The sequence below is a fragment of the Botryllus schlosseri genome, chromosome 6 (genome assembly GCF_051294905.1).
Source record: "Botryllus schlosseri isolate E-star chromosome 6, Bs_hap1, whole genome shotgun sequence".
NCBI lineage: Eukaryota > Metazoa > Chordata > Ascidiacea > Stolidobranchia > Styelidae > Botryllus > Botryllus schlosseri.
The window spans coordinates 4,584,222-4,597,872 of NC_137241.1; the positions used below are offsets into that span (position 1 = coordinate 4,584,222).

The 13,651-nt window shown below is 38.9% G+C and overlaps 1 protein-coding gene across 2 annotated transcripts in view; it reads left to right on the forward strand.

Annotated features, from left to right (window-relative positions):
- Positions 1 to 6,577: 6,577 nt before the first annotated feature.
- Positions 6,578 to 13,651, forward strand: part of LOC145440455 (calcium homeostasis modulator protein 6-like) — a 38,164-nt gene continuing 31,090 nt past the window's right edge. Inside the window, exons 1-3 of one of the 2 annotated variants that reach the window (XR_013915544.1) lie at positions 6,578 to 7,146; positions 8,247 to 8,468; positions 11,673 to 12,083. Coding sequence is in view for 1 of the 2 variants with exons in the window: in XM_080318065.1 (XP_080174191.1) it covers positions 6,643 to 7,146; positions 8,247 to 8,468; positions 11,673 to 11,969 (1,023 nt within the window). In the remaining variant the exon portion in view is untranslated. Of the gene's footprint in view, positions 7,147 to 8,246; positions 8,469 to 11,672; positions 12,634 to 13,651 lie in introns of those variants that run through there. The other variant, XM_080318065.1, reaches the window with a different exon arrangement.

Consider the following 13,651-nt stretch of genomic DNA (forward strand, 5'->3'; position numbering starts at 1 on the left):
ACTACAAGAAATTGAACAAACTTTCAAAACAGAAATCATTGGCTTGTCACAGTACATCAACAACAGCGATAACATTTACTGCAAACTCATTGCACAGGAAGACAAACAGCGCAAAACAAAATCTCTGAGCTATCGTCACAAGTACGTCAGAGAAGTCAACATAGAAACAGCTAACCTGTACACTGCTGAAAACACTGTTGCCAAACCCACAACAATAGCAAAAGCAGCACGAGTTCGATACAAAAATGCAACGCTCAAAATGAGGGAAACGATATGGGAGTCAATGCCTCTTCATGGACAGCACAAGAAGTTAATTTAACAGCCCCATGTAGACGAGCTTTCATGGACCTGGCTATCCAGCTCTGGTCTGAAACCGGCAAGCGAAGGATTCATTTTCGCAGCACAAGACCAATCGCTTCCTACAAAATACTATCGCAAAAGAATTCTGAAGCAAAACACGGACGGCAAATGCAGAATGTGCCACAACCAAAATGAAACTGTGGCACATCTCATGTCCGGCTGTGGTGCACTTGCAGCTACCGAATACACATGGAGACACAATAGGATTGGTCACTACATTCATCTTGAATCATGCAAACATTTTAACATCACCACTTCGACAAAAAATTGGTACGATTACAGCCCAGCACCAGTGACAGAAAACGACCAGGTAAAAATTCTGTGGGATGTACCAGTTATAACTGACCGCGAAATCAGAAGCAACCGCCCGGATATGATCATCAAACTAAAAAAGAAAAGAGAATGCTTGTTCATTGAACTGGCTGTCCCAGCTGATCACAATATACAACAAAAAGAATCAGAAAAGCAGTCCAAATACGCAGACCTCAAAATGGAATGTGAGAAAATGTGGCGATGCAAAATAAACATTGTACCGATAGTCATTGGCGCTACAGGGGTCGTAAGCAAAAAACTCATGAGACATATCCGACAGATTCCGGGTAACGTGCGATTCGACATGATCCAGAAGATCACGTTATTGGGCACTGTGCATATTCTTCGGAAGGCGTTGAATGCACCACTGGACTAAAATTATACTAGTGAATCACAGCATCATTTCTGTAATTTCGATTCTTCATTTTCAATCATCTCTACCTCTGCTCTGTAACCCTTGCCAATTCTTCATCTACTGCAATTCTGTAATCTGACTTCTCCATGTATTGCATAGGAATAACAATTTGACTGCATTACTGAAATTTTAAAAAATTTACTCCAATCTCGCCATTTTCCTTTGGGTGCAGGTTGCTCCCCGGATTATGTGTGTATTGACCAGTTTCTTAGTGTGAATAAAGAATATAATAATAATAATTTGCTCCCACCACTTTGCAAGGAAGATTCTGCTGCTAGTGCATTATAGATGCAGCAATACAGTCACGTCTAAAGAGAGGTGCGATTGCCAGTCGCAATCTCCGTGGAGAAGCAGAAGATATGCGCATTGCAAAGAGGCGGACCCTGAACTCCATGCCGTGTCAACTGTCTTCCTCCAATGTTGCGGCTGCTGCACATGCAACAAGACAGCAGGTAGCCTACTCCATATGCAACATCTCTTTTCAAATCACTTCAAGGACAGTACAGTAAGAACAGGTATTCAATATCGTGGGGGTTATTGCACGAAGAAATGGCCATTCAAGACTACTAAGCATCACTCATGTGAATGTAGCAAAGATCGATCTTGTTCTTTTTCCATATGGATATCTGGGTGCTTCACATGATAGAGTGATTCTAGCTAAGCAGACCTCATCCGCACTGGTGTGCTTGAGGTATTGTAGCAGCACATGCGATGAGCTCATGAAATTTGAACTTGGGCAGAAATCACAGAAAATTAGTTTATATTTGACTGCTGCTAGATAATTACAAGTAAATCACTCTTATTGGCATCAAATTCAGGCCCAAATGTATGTCACAAATAGTCCTGCCTTCTTATACTCTGCATTCCCAAGCCTTCCTGTCCTTTACGTTGGAAGAAAATGAATGGAAAGATCTATTCTTCCCCAGTTCATTGTCATTGGTGGCACTGCATTCATAAACACAGCAGTATTTCGGCATTATATTTCAGTATATGTTATTAAATATTTTATTTCCTTTCCTAATTTTATTATGGATAAAGAAATAAACATTTGACTGTAATCTTGTCGTTTTTATACAGTCTACACGGCTATAGGAATACATCGTAGTGCCGACTATAGGTTTAGGTAAATGCAGCGTTCTCCGTTGCTGCGTCGTATCCATGGCCATTGTCTCTCGACCAATCAGCGTAAAGTTTGGTTTACGGCCGTATAGCATTTTCGACTGCTGGCAAATAAGTAGCTCGATTCAAAACCAATAATCGCTCCACAACGCTTGTCCCCAGGGCTCGAGGAATTGCATGGAAGACAAATGACGGAAATATGGAATTATAAATCAACATGATCACGAAAGATTCAGGAATTCACTCGACTTCTAAATACAGGCGAGTATTTAGTGGATGGGATGTACCAGTCAAGGGTGTAGTCAGAAAAAAGGGGATGGCCAAAAATTTGAAGAGGTTAAAGGCCACCCCCGCCCCCCTTTTAAAGATATGAAAAAGATAGTACAAAATTCTGATCTTGGCTTCTTATTTGGGTATTAACACAACTATTATGGTGTCAGGGAATTAATATCATATCTTGCACTGGTCTTGGGCCTTCCATAGGGCGATCACCTGAACTCTTTGGGGGAGGGGGGGGGCTTTGTCTGCTAGACCAGGGATTTTCAACCGGGTGTATCGTACACCATGGAGTGTACCAAAATCTCAGAAGGGAGTACAATTCAGAGGGGGTGTACTGGGGTGTACCAGATCCGCATTACAATGGACCGATGACTAGCTGTCACAATAAATAGGCAAATTTATACTTCAGGACATGTGTTGACTACGTCTGCAATATCGTACAATGTTCATATCAGATGTACGTTGCTTGTAAATTACATTCCTTTTGTGAAGTCATAAGTAAATGCATCACCTCATCATTGCACGTTGGACTTATCGGCTCCTTTTGGAGCAGAAGGAAAGGATTTTCGTCCTTGATGTATTTTTGCGGCATATACACCGACTCATGATACAGATATATAGGATCTTTGCATTGCATGTGCATGCCATGAGTGCATGATGTGCACATGCCGCTGGACAAGGAAGGTGTAAGGCTTTCAAACATATACTGAATTGAAGGTCATTTCCATACCTTTCTAGAACTGCAGACCAGTAGGATCGTGAACCGCGGCCTCCGTGAAACATGCAGTTTGTTACCGAAGAACAGAAACCGAAGCGTACATGTTGAATACCGGATGTTGACGAATCTTTGTAAGCATGTGTGATAGTAGCACAGGCATCTTGGTAAAACACTACAACAGACGCGCTCTACCGTGAATACAAGGTCTGATTGTCCTGTGGAAGGAAATAGCTAAAGCAGTCAATACAATTACAATGAAATAACGATACAGGCCAGATTTACTAAATCGATCACATAGCAGAGTATCACCAAGGCTATAGTAATTGTGGTAACTTCTCATACAAGAATATGATGGCGTCATTATACTGTATTTCCCGGTCTGTTAATTAGCAACAAGATTGTAGTAAGCTACGGTGCTGTAGCATAATAGCATTGTAGCAAAATAGCATAGTAGCTTATATCGCTATACTCGATATTTGCAAATCGAATAGATATAGAAAATGAATCAAAGGAGTTGCCAGAAACAATAGCCCACGGTCTTCCAGTTCTATTTCCGTACTCAACTTGGAATGTTTAATAGTGTAGTCGTGTTTACCAGTGAGTTGCTGTTGCATCAGATCTACATGCACATTGACTGTGAAAAATATACAGTTCTTCGAAACTGCATTCATTGTAGCATACTTTACTAAACTACAGGACTCTTCGCTTGGGTCTTATCCAGGGCCCAAATTACAGCCATTATAAGTGGAGATTCAAAGTATAATAAATTACATGGAATATGACGATTAAAAATGCCAACTATGAAATTTAATAATGCGAGATTCTTGTGACAATTCAATGCTGAACGTGACGAAAATGCATATGAATTTAATTACGATACAAAGCAGTTACTTCCTGCATTCTTCCTCAGGTAAATGTGTTGGCCTATTCTTTTGAAACTCTATTTATGTGGTTTTTATTGCGTCATGCGCCTATAACTTGTTAAGTCCTGCAGTGGCTGTAGTTTTGAAAACAACATTCAAGGTTAGTATCGAGACTCTGGTCGTTGTAGTGTAGCATATATGAGGTTGAGGTGTGAACGAACATGAAGGACTTTGCACAAACGTTGTCAAAACACTAGGCATAACAACGTATGTAACGCATGCAGTGTGCTCTGCACATAAGCAGACTGAAATCAATGAGTATATCTTCAAATCAGTCTCGATGCATCGAAACTAATTTCTCAGGATCTTTCCAACGTGTGTCGCTGTATCAAAGTAGATATATCCCTTGTATACTGCCTGTACGTGTACTGATTCATCCAGTGAACCAGCAGTGTAACTATAGTGATGCTGAAATGGCCATGCACGGCAGCATTGGCCACACATATGCGTCAACAGACGGACTTACAAACAAACATGTCTTGTCTGTTTTTCTTACATAATGTGCCATAAATATGTGATCAATTTAACAAGATCTAGACTACGCCACAGTCATGCCCGTACGTAGTACATCACATGCAATTTAACTGAAATTGTTTAAAAAATCCCAAATGTAGTATTCGTTATATATAACGTTTTCAATCATGAGTAGCAGTGTTATATAGGGAAGACCCCTCTTTGCGTTCTGGTTTTGGAATGCGGGAACGTAACTATATAATGTTAGAGTTTACTTTAGAAACTAGATATGTGTGATTGCATGTTTACTCATATCATTGCTTATCGATAATGATAGAAAGGATGAAGTCATTTTTCCGTTGCGGGTCCTATCAAAATGATAGCGGCTATCCAATAAAAACAGCGCAAGATTCATAAGGTATGGCTTCCGCATAACCATCGCGCCAAGGGATAAAATCAACAAAAGGGCAGGAGATGAACAAAAGAGATGATACAGAAATTATTGAGTTTTAGTGTTAAAAGACAAGCAAAAGACCGAAAATTGTATTACGTCGTCCGAAAAAACATATTGGCCTATATCCGGAGATGACGATAATGACCCGCTAATCAGTGGATGAATTGAGGGAAAGTCGTGTAACGCATATCATCGGACACTGCGCAAATGATATGGAGTGGGGAAAACTAAATACGAAACAGCCAAATACGGCACCTCAAGCGATGGAAGATTTATTATTTTAAAGAGTAGCAATATGTGATTGGAAACAGGATGCATGGTTGTGATAAACCAAGGAGTCAGATCCTTTTGATAACCACGGCCGCATGAATATTGCTTAGTATTTTTATTTGAAATCTCGCATAAAATAACCCAAAGTACATGAGATGTGTGATCAGACTTGGATAACTAGATCATAATTTGACTAATTAGAGCGTAATCCCGTTAATCTAATTCTAATCCAATTAGTGAAATGTTTCTTTGCTCTTATTGTAATTCCAATCTGATATGTGATTTCCTGATATGCTACAGGAGAGCTGTATAGCGGGAAACGAGCCAAAGCTTGCTGTACCGACATGTATCACTCTTGTGGTTATATGAGGATCAACTCTGATTTGATATAAACGAGATTGATTTAATTTCAAAGTTTTCGCGAATTGAGTAATTCTAATACTAATATAATTTGGTAAAGGCAAAGTTTTCTAGTTGCCCAACTGTAGGTGTAATAACGTTATATTTAACAACATATCTCCAGCGGAAATTATACTGGATGATATTTCCTTGCTGCGACTCATACCATGTAGACATTACAAACTTTACAGTATACAGTACATGATGCTTTTCATTTCAATGTTTCTATCAGTTCATATGTAGCCTTGTAGCGGAAGCGACTCTGCAGCAGAGGTAGAATCGGTACCTGTGCCATGTATACATTGGGATCGAACCGGAAGGTTTAACAGTCGGACACAAACCTAGTCCGGGCTAGCTCGCCTCGCACATCTACTGCTCTATATCATTCCTTTAGGGAGTATGAATCACGGCAGGCTCTAATACTTTCAGAACGATGTTGAAACTGAAATCATACACATGATAAATGATTTTTACCGCAAGAACAGGTAATCAATCAATCACGCATACAGGAATTAGTTGAATGTGTGGAAGTTTGGCGTCATCAAGTTATATGGCTAGATACTGATTATAAATCACCAGTCAAATTCAGTTCGCGGGAGAATTTACACACGCATATTTACACTATATGCTTTATACTTTTACGAAGTTGTGTCGCAGGCCACATTAAAATATAGCGAGCGGGTTGCGGGTTTCCGGATAGAAAATTTAATATCAGTGAGTTATGTCCAATTACCGCTGATACTTTGCCTGGAGAAAAACTGATCCAACTATAGGTTGTATAGATTGTAGGTCGACTATCTAAACAAGTATTGAGGCTTACAGCATCCGACTCATGTTATTTCTATATAAGCTATATTACATATAGGTATGTAATATATCATATATGTTGATAATAATTATAACAAAACCTTTTTGCAGTCATTACATCTTATAGGACATCATGGCTGGTTATATGAAAAGTTTACAGAAGAGGATGGCTGATTTCAAAGGAACTATCGTAAATTCTGCGATCGCTGGTGGAACCGTCGCTTTCGAAGAGATCCTCAACCACGCGGTGTATTACTGTCCATGTGTGGAGATATCTGAATTAGGATCGTGTAACTCGACGTCGAGCAGTCAAAATTCGCGGTACCAATGTACTCGAAACCTCAACTCAATTTATGGACTAGTCTTCATAGCCATACCGGCTGTGGCTTTATTTTTTCTGTCCCTCGCCGCCCATCCGAGCCTGTGGAAAATTGTGACGGGAAGACGCGTCAGGGATCGTGCTGTGCGGGCAAGGCGGGACAAAATATGTGTCACTATAATAGGCGTGTGTACAAGATCTATGATAGCGCCTGTTGTATGGGTATGCTACTCGCTGTTGGATGGAAAATACTACGCGTGTTCTGTCACGCCGCTACCGTATCATTTCGATGGACGAACGTATATATCGTGTCAGGATGTAAGTATATACAAATTAGTAGCCTATAAGATAGAAGTGAAGTCATCTTCGATAAAACCCAAGTAAAGGTAACGGGATGGTGCAGTATTTTTGCCTCCGATTTACTATAAATTTATTTCGCTTAATAAGAAACAAAATATGCTGAAAGGTATACGTAAAACAACACAAATTAGTATATCTGCTTCGGCGACTTTTGCAATCCAAAGTTCTTTTACTATATTAGAGTAAGCAAATATATTTATCAATCTGCAGAGTGACTAATCGACATTAATTATTATTGCATTGAAAATGATGACAAAACAAATTTTAAAAATGTCTTTTGTTTAGAACAGAAGTTTTTCAATTGATTTTCGTGTGATTTATGATAATTAATTTATTAAAGAATAGCTATAATAGATGAGCCTTTTCACAGGCAATGTCACAATGCAGAATTCCAATATCACGCGTATCGCTTTTATCTCACTTGTTGTCGATGAGACAATGCCCTTGATATTGTCGGCAACCAAAAGAGAGATAGCTTACACTACCATTTGTGAATTGATGGGGTATTGTTTTAAATTTGAAATTACAGCTAATTAGATGCTATAGTAAAGTCGAGTTTAAATGGTGTTTCAAACCAACTGTTTCGACAGAGACATAATATTAGTCTTGACTCTAAAGTCACTTCTACACTACATCTACTGTATTTATTTATAAAACCATTGAATTTTACACCATTATATTTACTGAATGACAATAAATGTTATGGCGAAGCAGGTCTGTCAATATTTCATTCGTTCTTCAAACGATATCAGTTATCAAATGTCATCTAAACATAGTACAAGCGATCTCTTCGCACCGATTATTCGAAATTTAATGCGGGTGTCGTCATATTTTGATATACCATGTTCTTTCCAAGGATTTACTATAGTTCATCTCCGATAACCACTGAAGAGTGTCATCCGAAAATATTCGGGTTTATTTCAATATGAATAATGAATATATTATTCAATCGTATATTGAAGTTCTGTACCTTAAAGGAGCTATACAAAGTTGTACCCGTAAGATCGCGACCGAACAATATGAAAATAAAATCGTGCTTTGTATTCTTTCAATTTTAGGTCGCTCGTGCCGCGCGACCAGTGTACTCTGACGCGTACCGGGACAACAGCAGTTATTCGCAAATGGTGGGATGGATTGTACTTGGCTGCACCGCTTTCGTGGCTTTAATCGGATACACGTTGTCCCGGTGTTTCTATCCTATGACGTACTACCACGCGAAATATTACGATCTGTATCGAATGCACGAAGAAAATGAATTTGATGACGAAATGAACAAAAAGGTAAGAACCTAAAGAACGCATTATACAATCAACTCCGATTAATTCGGACAGTTTCGTTCCGCTCGCTTTTGGTCGAATTAAGCGGAGTAACGGCTTTGTTAGAATTGAGCGGAAAGTCAATTGTTCCTTACATAGCTTTGCGTAAAGGCAGACAGCGTACTGAAAATACCGTTATGTTGCGCATTTAACGAATTGGAGCTGCGCTATACTGCAGTAATTTGCACTGATCGTGATACCTCCTGTGTCCAAGTTAAGCGGAGTCGACTGTATATTGTAACAAAACTAAACGATTATGTAAGTATTAAACTTCAACTTGATGGTGTCCTTAAAAGTTCGAGTAAATTATTCTCTTTCAAGGAATAATATGCCTTGAGATTCCTAAGCATCCTTACACTATTCTTACCCTGATTTTTCGCGTGTGAGCTCATTTTGGCATTCGTAATTATATCAGAACGGAACCAATTTGCAGAATATAGAATAAAGATGTTTGCCTAAAAGTACAAGTACCGGTTTACTGCTCCAAAACGTTCTGAACCTCATTTCTAAGCCCTTGTAGGGACTCAATGCCCGACCGCCCCTCACATGTCCCCTATAGTGTTAGCCAGAATTGGCCAATTAGATACTTCTAGTTGGCTAATTATACCAATTAGAGCGAGATGTCTGTAAATTCATTTTCTTCGTGCATTCGATACAGATCGTAATATTTCGCGTGGTAGTACGTCATAGGATAGAAACACCGGGACAACGTGTATCCGATTAAAGCCACGAAAGCGGTGCAGCCAAGTACAATCCATCCCACCATTTGCGAATAACTGCTGTTGTCCCGGTACGCGTCAGAGTACACTGGTCACGCAGCACGAGCGACCTAAAATTGAAAGAATAGAAAGCACGATTTTATTTTCATATTGTTCGGTCGCAATCTTACGGGTACAACTTTGTATAGCTCCTTGAAGGTACAGAACTTCAATATACGATTGAATAATATATTCATTATTCATATTGAAATAAACCCGAATATTTTCGGATGACACTCTTCAGCGGTTATCGGTAATGAACTATAGTAGATCTTTGGAAAGAATATGGTATATCAAAATATGACGACACCCGCATTAAATTTCGAATAATCGGTGCGAAGAGATCGCTTGTACTATATGTTTAGATGACATTTGATAACTGATATCGTTTGAAGAACGAATGAAATATTGACAGACCTGCTTCGCCATAACATTTATTGTCATTCAGTGAATATAATGGTGTAAAATTCACTGGTTTTATAAATGAATACAGTAGATGTAGTGTAGAATTGACTTTAGAGTCAAGACTAAAATTATGTCTCTATCGAAACAGTTGGTTTAAAACACCATTTAAACTCGACTTCAATATAGCATCTTATTAGCTGTAATTTCAAATTTAATCTAATTCTAGTCTAATTTGGGAAATGCTCAGAGGTGGTCAGTAACGAAGTACTTCTACTTTTTCGAAGTACTCAAGTAGTTTTCCTCTACTTCTGGTACTTACTCAAGTAGATCTGATTTTCGCTACTTCTACTTCTACTTCTTAATATTTTGTGATCTACTTACTTACTTTTCGCTATTTTCAGTTTGTCAAGTAGAAGTAGTTCAATCTTCCAATCATGAAGATAGCCTGAGGAATTTCGGAGCTGTTTTCACGGAGTATCAACATTTAATTTTCATAAAAGTTTAGTGAAGCACAGAATTTTCGTCGCGCTTCGCGCGCATTGGGTACGCAGTGACCATGCAGTATGATTTCACGAAAGTATCGGTGAATATAATTTAAGTGGAGGGTTGGCGTGGTTCCGTTCACACCACATTGTCGCCCTTCACCCATATGAAATAATTCATCACAGTATATATGGCTCATCATAACCTTTGAAGCTGATGTTTCGCAATCTAGCATTTTCTTGTCATATCGTAATCTAGCATATATGTCCATGGCGTGTCCTAATCTGGAAGAGTGGACTTTGACTTTTTTAAATTTGAGAGCTGTTTTAGCATACCACCTTTGAAACTTTCTTGACTAAAAACATGAAATACATATTCTGCTTTTAAAAGTAGTATTTATATTTCACTTTCAATTCCCAGTATCATATACTTTGAGTTATAATAAATATCAGTTCTTTTGTCCGAATAACATACATGTTGAAGTATAAAAGCAAGTGCAGCAATGCCTTTAATTTCTGGAAATAAAGCTACACAATATGGCATTTTTACGGTCCACCATATTTTTTATTAACGTTTACTAATCGCGCAAAGTGTTTACACCGTATCCTATACAGCTTCTCCATATTGCTCTTCGACTAAACTACGGGCCTTGTAATATGGGGGATGGCGCCATACCATGCTATTTTCCAAAACGTGTTGTTCGAGAAAACAGAGGATTAGTATCGCATTTCCTTATCAATACTATCATTTTCATCCCATGATGTGGACGAATGCTTATGCTATCGAAAATTGGATAGCTACTGGTATGCATCAATATGAATCAAGCTTGTCACCTATCACATAGCTCAATTTGCACCTTTTTATAATCCATCCAATCAGGATCGTTTTCACAACTACTTACTGACTTGAGTAGGCCTACTTTTAAAGTCAGTCAATTCTACTTCCACTTCAAGTAGTTTTAGGTTGCTCATGAAAGAAGTACTTCTACTTGTACTTGAGTAGATTTTTTCGTAGCTACTTCTACTTCTACTTGAGTAGCTTTCTTGATTACTTTGACCACCTCTGGAAATGCTTCTATGCTCTAATTTTAAATCTAACCTAATATGTGACATATTTCTATGTATTAAATTCCATTCTAATCTAAATTTCAGTTCTCTTTAAAATGCTACAGGAAAACTGTATAGTGCGAAACGAGGCACGCTTGGTGCGCAGAGATTTGCCGTTATGATGATTTTGTGAATGAACTCTAATGCGATATGAACAGAACTTGAGTTTTGCTGTATCTTCTTCTAAAATCTAAATTTATTTCAATTTCCAAGTTTCTATTTCTAATATAAAGAGCTTCTTGGAGAAACAGAACTTCAATATATAGATATACAGTACACTGTACAGCTGTAATTCTCCTTCTAATAATCTAATTGGGAACAGTTGAAAATTTGCTACGTATTCAACTCCTCTCTCAGCGATGAGTATTTTGTTCTATATTTTGTCAATGCAATTTGGATCTCCTATGTTTCATCAGGCTCAACTGCACGCTGAAAACAACGTCAAAAAGTTCATGGAGAAGCATCGCGCGAAAAAGCTTTGGGATCGCATATCCACCATTTTCAGATTTCACAGAAACTGCGACCAAAGGGCTTTGTATTCTTACCTTCACGAGTTCATTTTGGACGAGGAAAGAACTGACTCGCCTGTGTCTGGCAACGGAGTGGACGCCGTCGCAACTGAAGCGACTGAATCCAACGTTACGGAGACGAAAATGTTGGACGCCGTCGCAACTGAACCGACAGAACCCAACGTTACGGAGACGAAAATGTGACGATTGACATTGCATCGCGTCGTCTTTTTCATAGGCGCTAAATTGCTGAGAGTGCATGGCCCCTGGATGTGATCAGATATCGCAGATATCTTCGAGTATATCGCACGAGCATCGGTTAGCATCGGTTAGCATCGGGGTGCAGAAGGTCGAGTCCTAGTCTTAGTGTCAGCACTCGAGTTCAAGTCATTGTGTTCACTGTTCAGTTTCTAATCCAAGTCTTGTTCTATCAATTCTTTTTATAATTCGACTCGGGTGATATCAAATGTCTCGCATTCATATAGACTATTTTTCTCCTCTCTTAAAAGTTTCTGGTCGTATTTTCCAAGTACCAATATGCCAATAATGTGCTAACTTTAATATTCTTCAAAGTCAGAATGGCCGTCCTGGTCTCGAGTCGTATGTCTTGGTCGATTCATGCACTCAAGTACAAGTCAAATCAACGTGTATATAGAATGAAGTCAAGTCGAGTCACATATCACGTGGGGTTGCGCATCGCTTGTTGCGCAAATATAACATCTGGGATATTACCGGCTTTGTTTACTGTGATTTAATCAGGAGCATTTAATGCTGCCCGAATCGTGGATTCGTGGAAGTGATATATATTTTTCGTACTCATTCTTTTACTTTTATGTATATGCAAGAAAAATAGACCTACTTTCTTACACTATTGCCTCTCATTATGGCCACAAATTCAGTTTAGTGATTAGTATGGAGCCCTACTAGCAAATAATTGGTACTAAGATAACAGTGCTTTTCATACATGGCAGGGGCGGGAAACTTCTTCGTTCGGCGGGCCTGATATGGGAAAATGGGGTACTTGGCGGAAGGGATTATAAGATCAGTACATTAATCGCATATTTATCAACCTATACAAGGAATAAATCGTATTTAATGTAAGGTTTAAAACATAGAGTACACAGTACGCAATCAATTTTTTAAACAAATGTACTTTTAATAGCTGTTGAGGTCAATGCGACATCTGTGGTCGATCAAAATTGTTAGGAAGTTCTCGGAACTCTGACTGCATTCGGATGCACAAACCCTTAATAAAGACTGCACGTGAACATCAGTTGTGTTGGAACGCAACCCTGTCTTGTTAATGTTCATGGTCGAAATTGTTTGCTCGCAAATCCATGTAGAATCGAACAGAACAAGTAGTTTTATGACCATCTTTCTCAGGTTGGCAAACTTGGATTCACTCTGTGACGGATTAAGTATGTCAATATTTTCAGATTTGAATTTAATTTTCAGTGTAGAAACTCTCTGCGGGCCCCTCAAAATCCCAGCGCGGGCCGCATGTCGCCCTGCCCTGATATGTGTGAATGACGGAACCACACTCCATCCGGAAATTAGTGATAAAGAGTTATTTACTACATTTTCAACATGTCTCAATGTATTGATAAAAATTCGTCGGTGTCAACAATGTGCTGCTACAATCGCCGTTTTGTTTTGTAATTAGTTCAGTATATATTATTGACCAGTGGTTCTTTACCGTGGTGCGCTAAGTCAGTCAAGAAAAACACCCGACTATCATGGCCTAGAATAGCCAATGAATTGCCAAACATTCTGTTTTGGTACGTCGTGCTTCCTCTACTTCGTTGTCATGTGGTTACAGCTAGGGTTGCATATAAAACAAACGGTGTTTTAAAACACTTTGATTAAGACATGTTTTAAACAGTGCC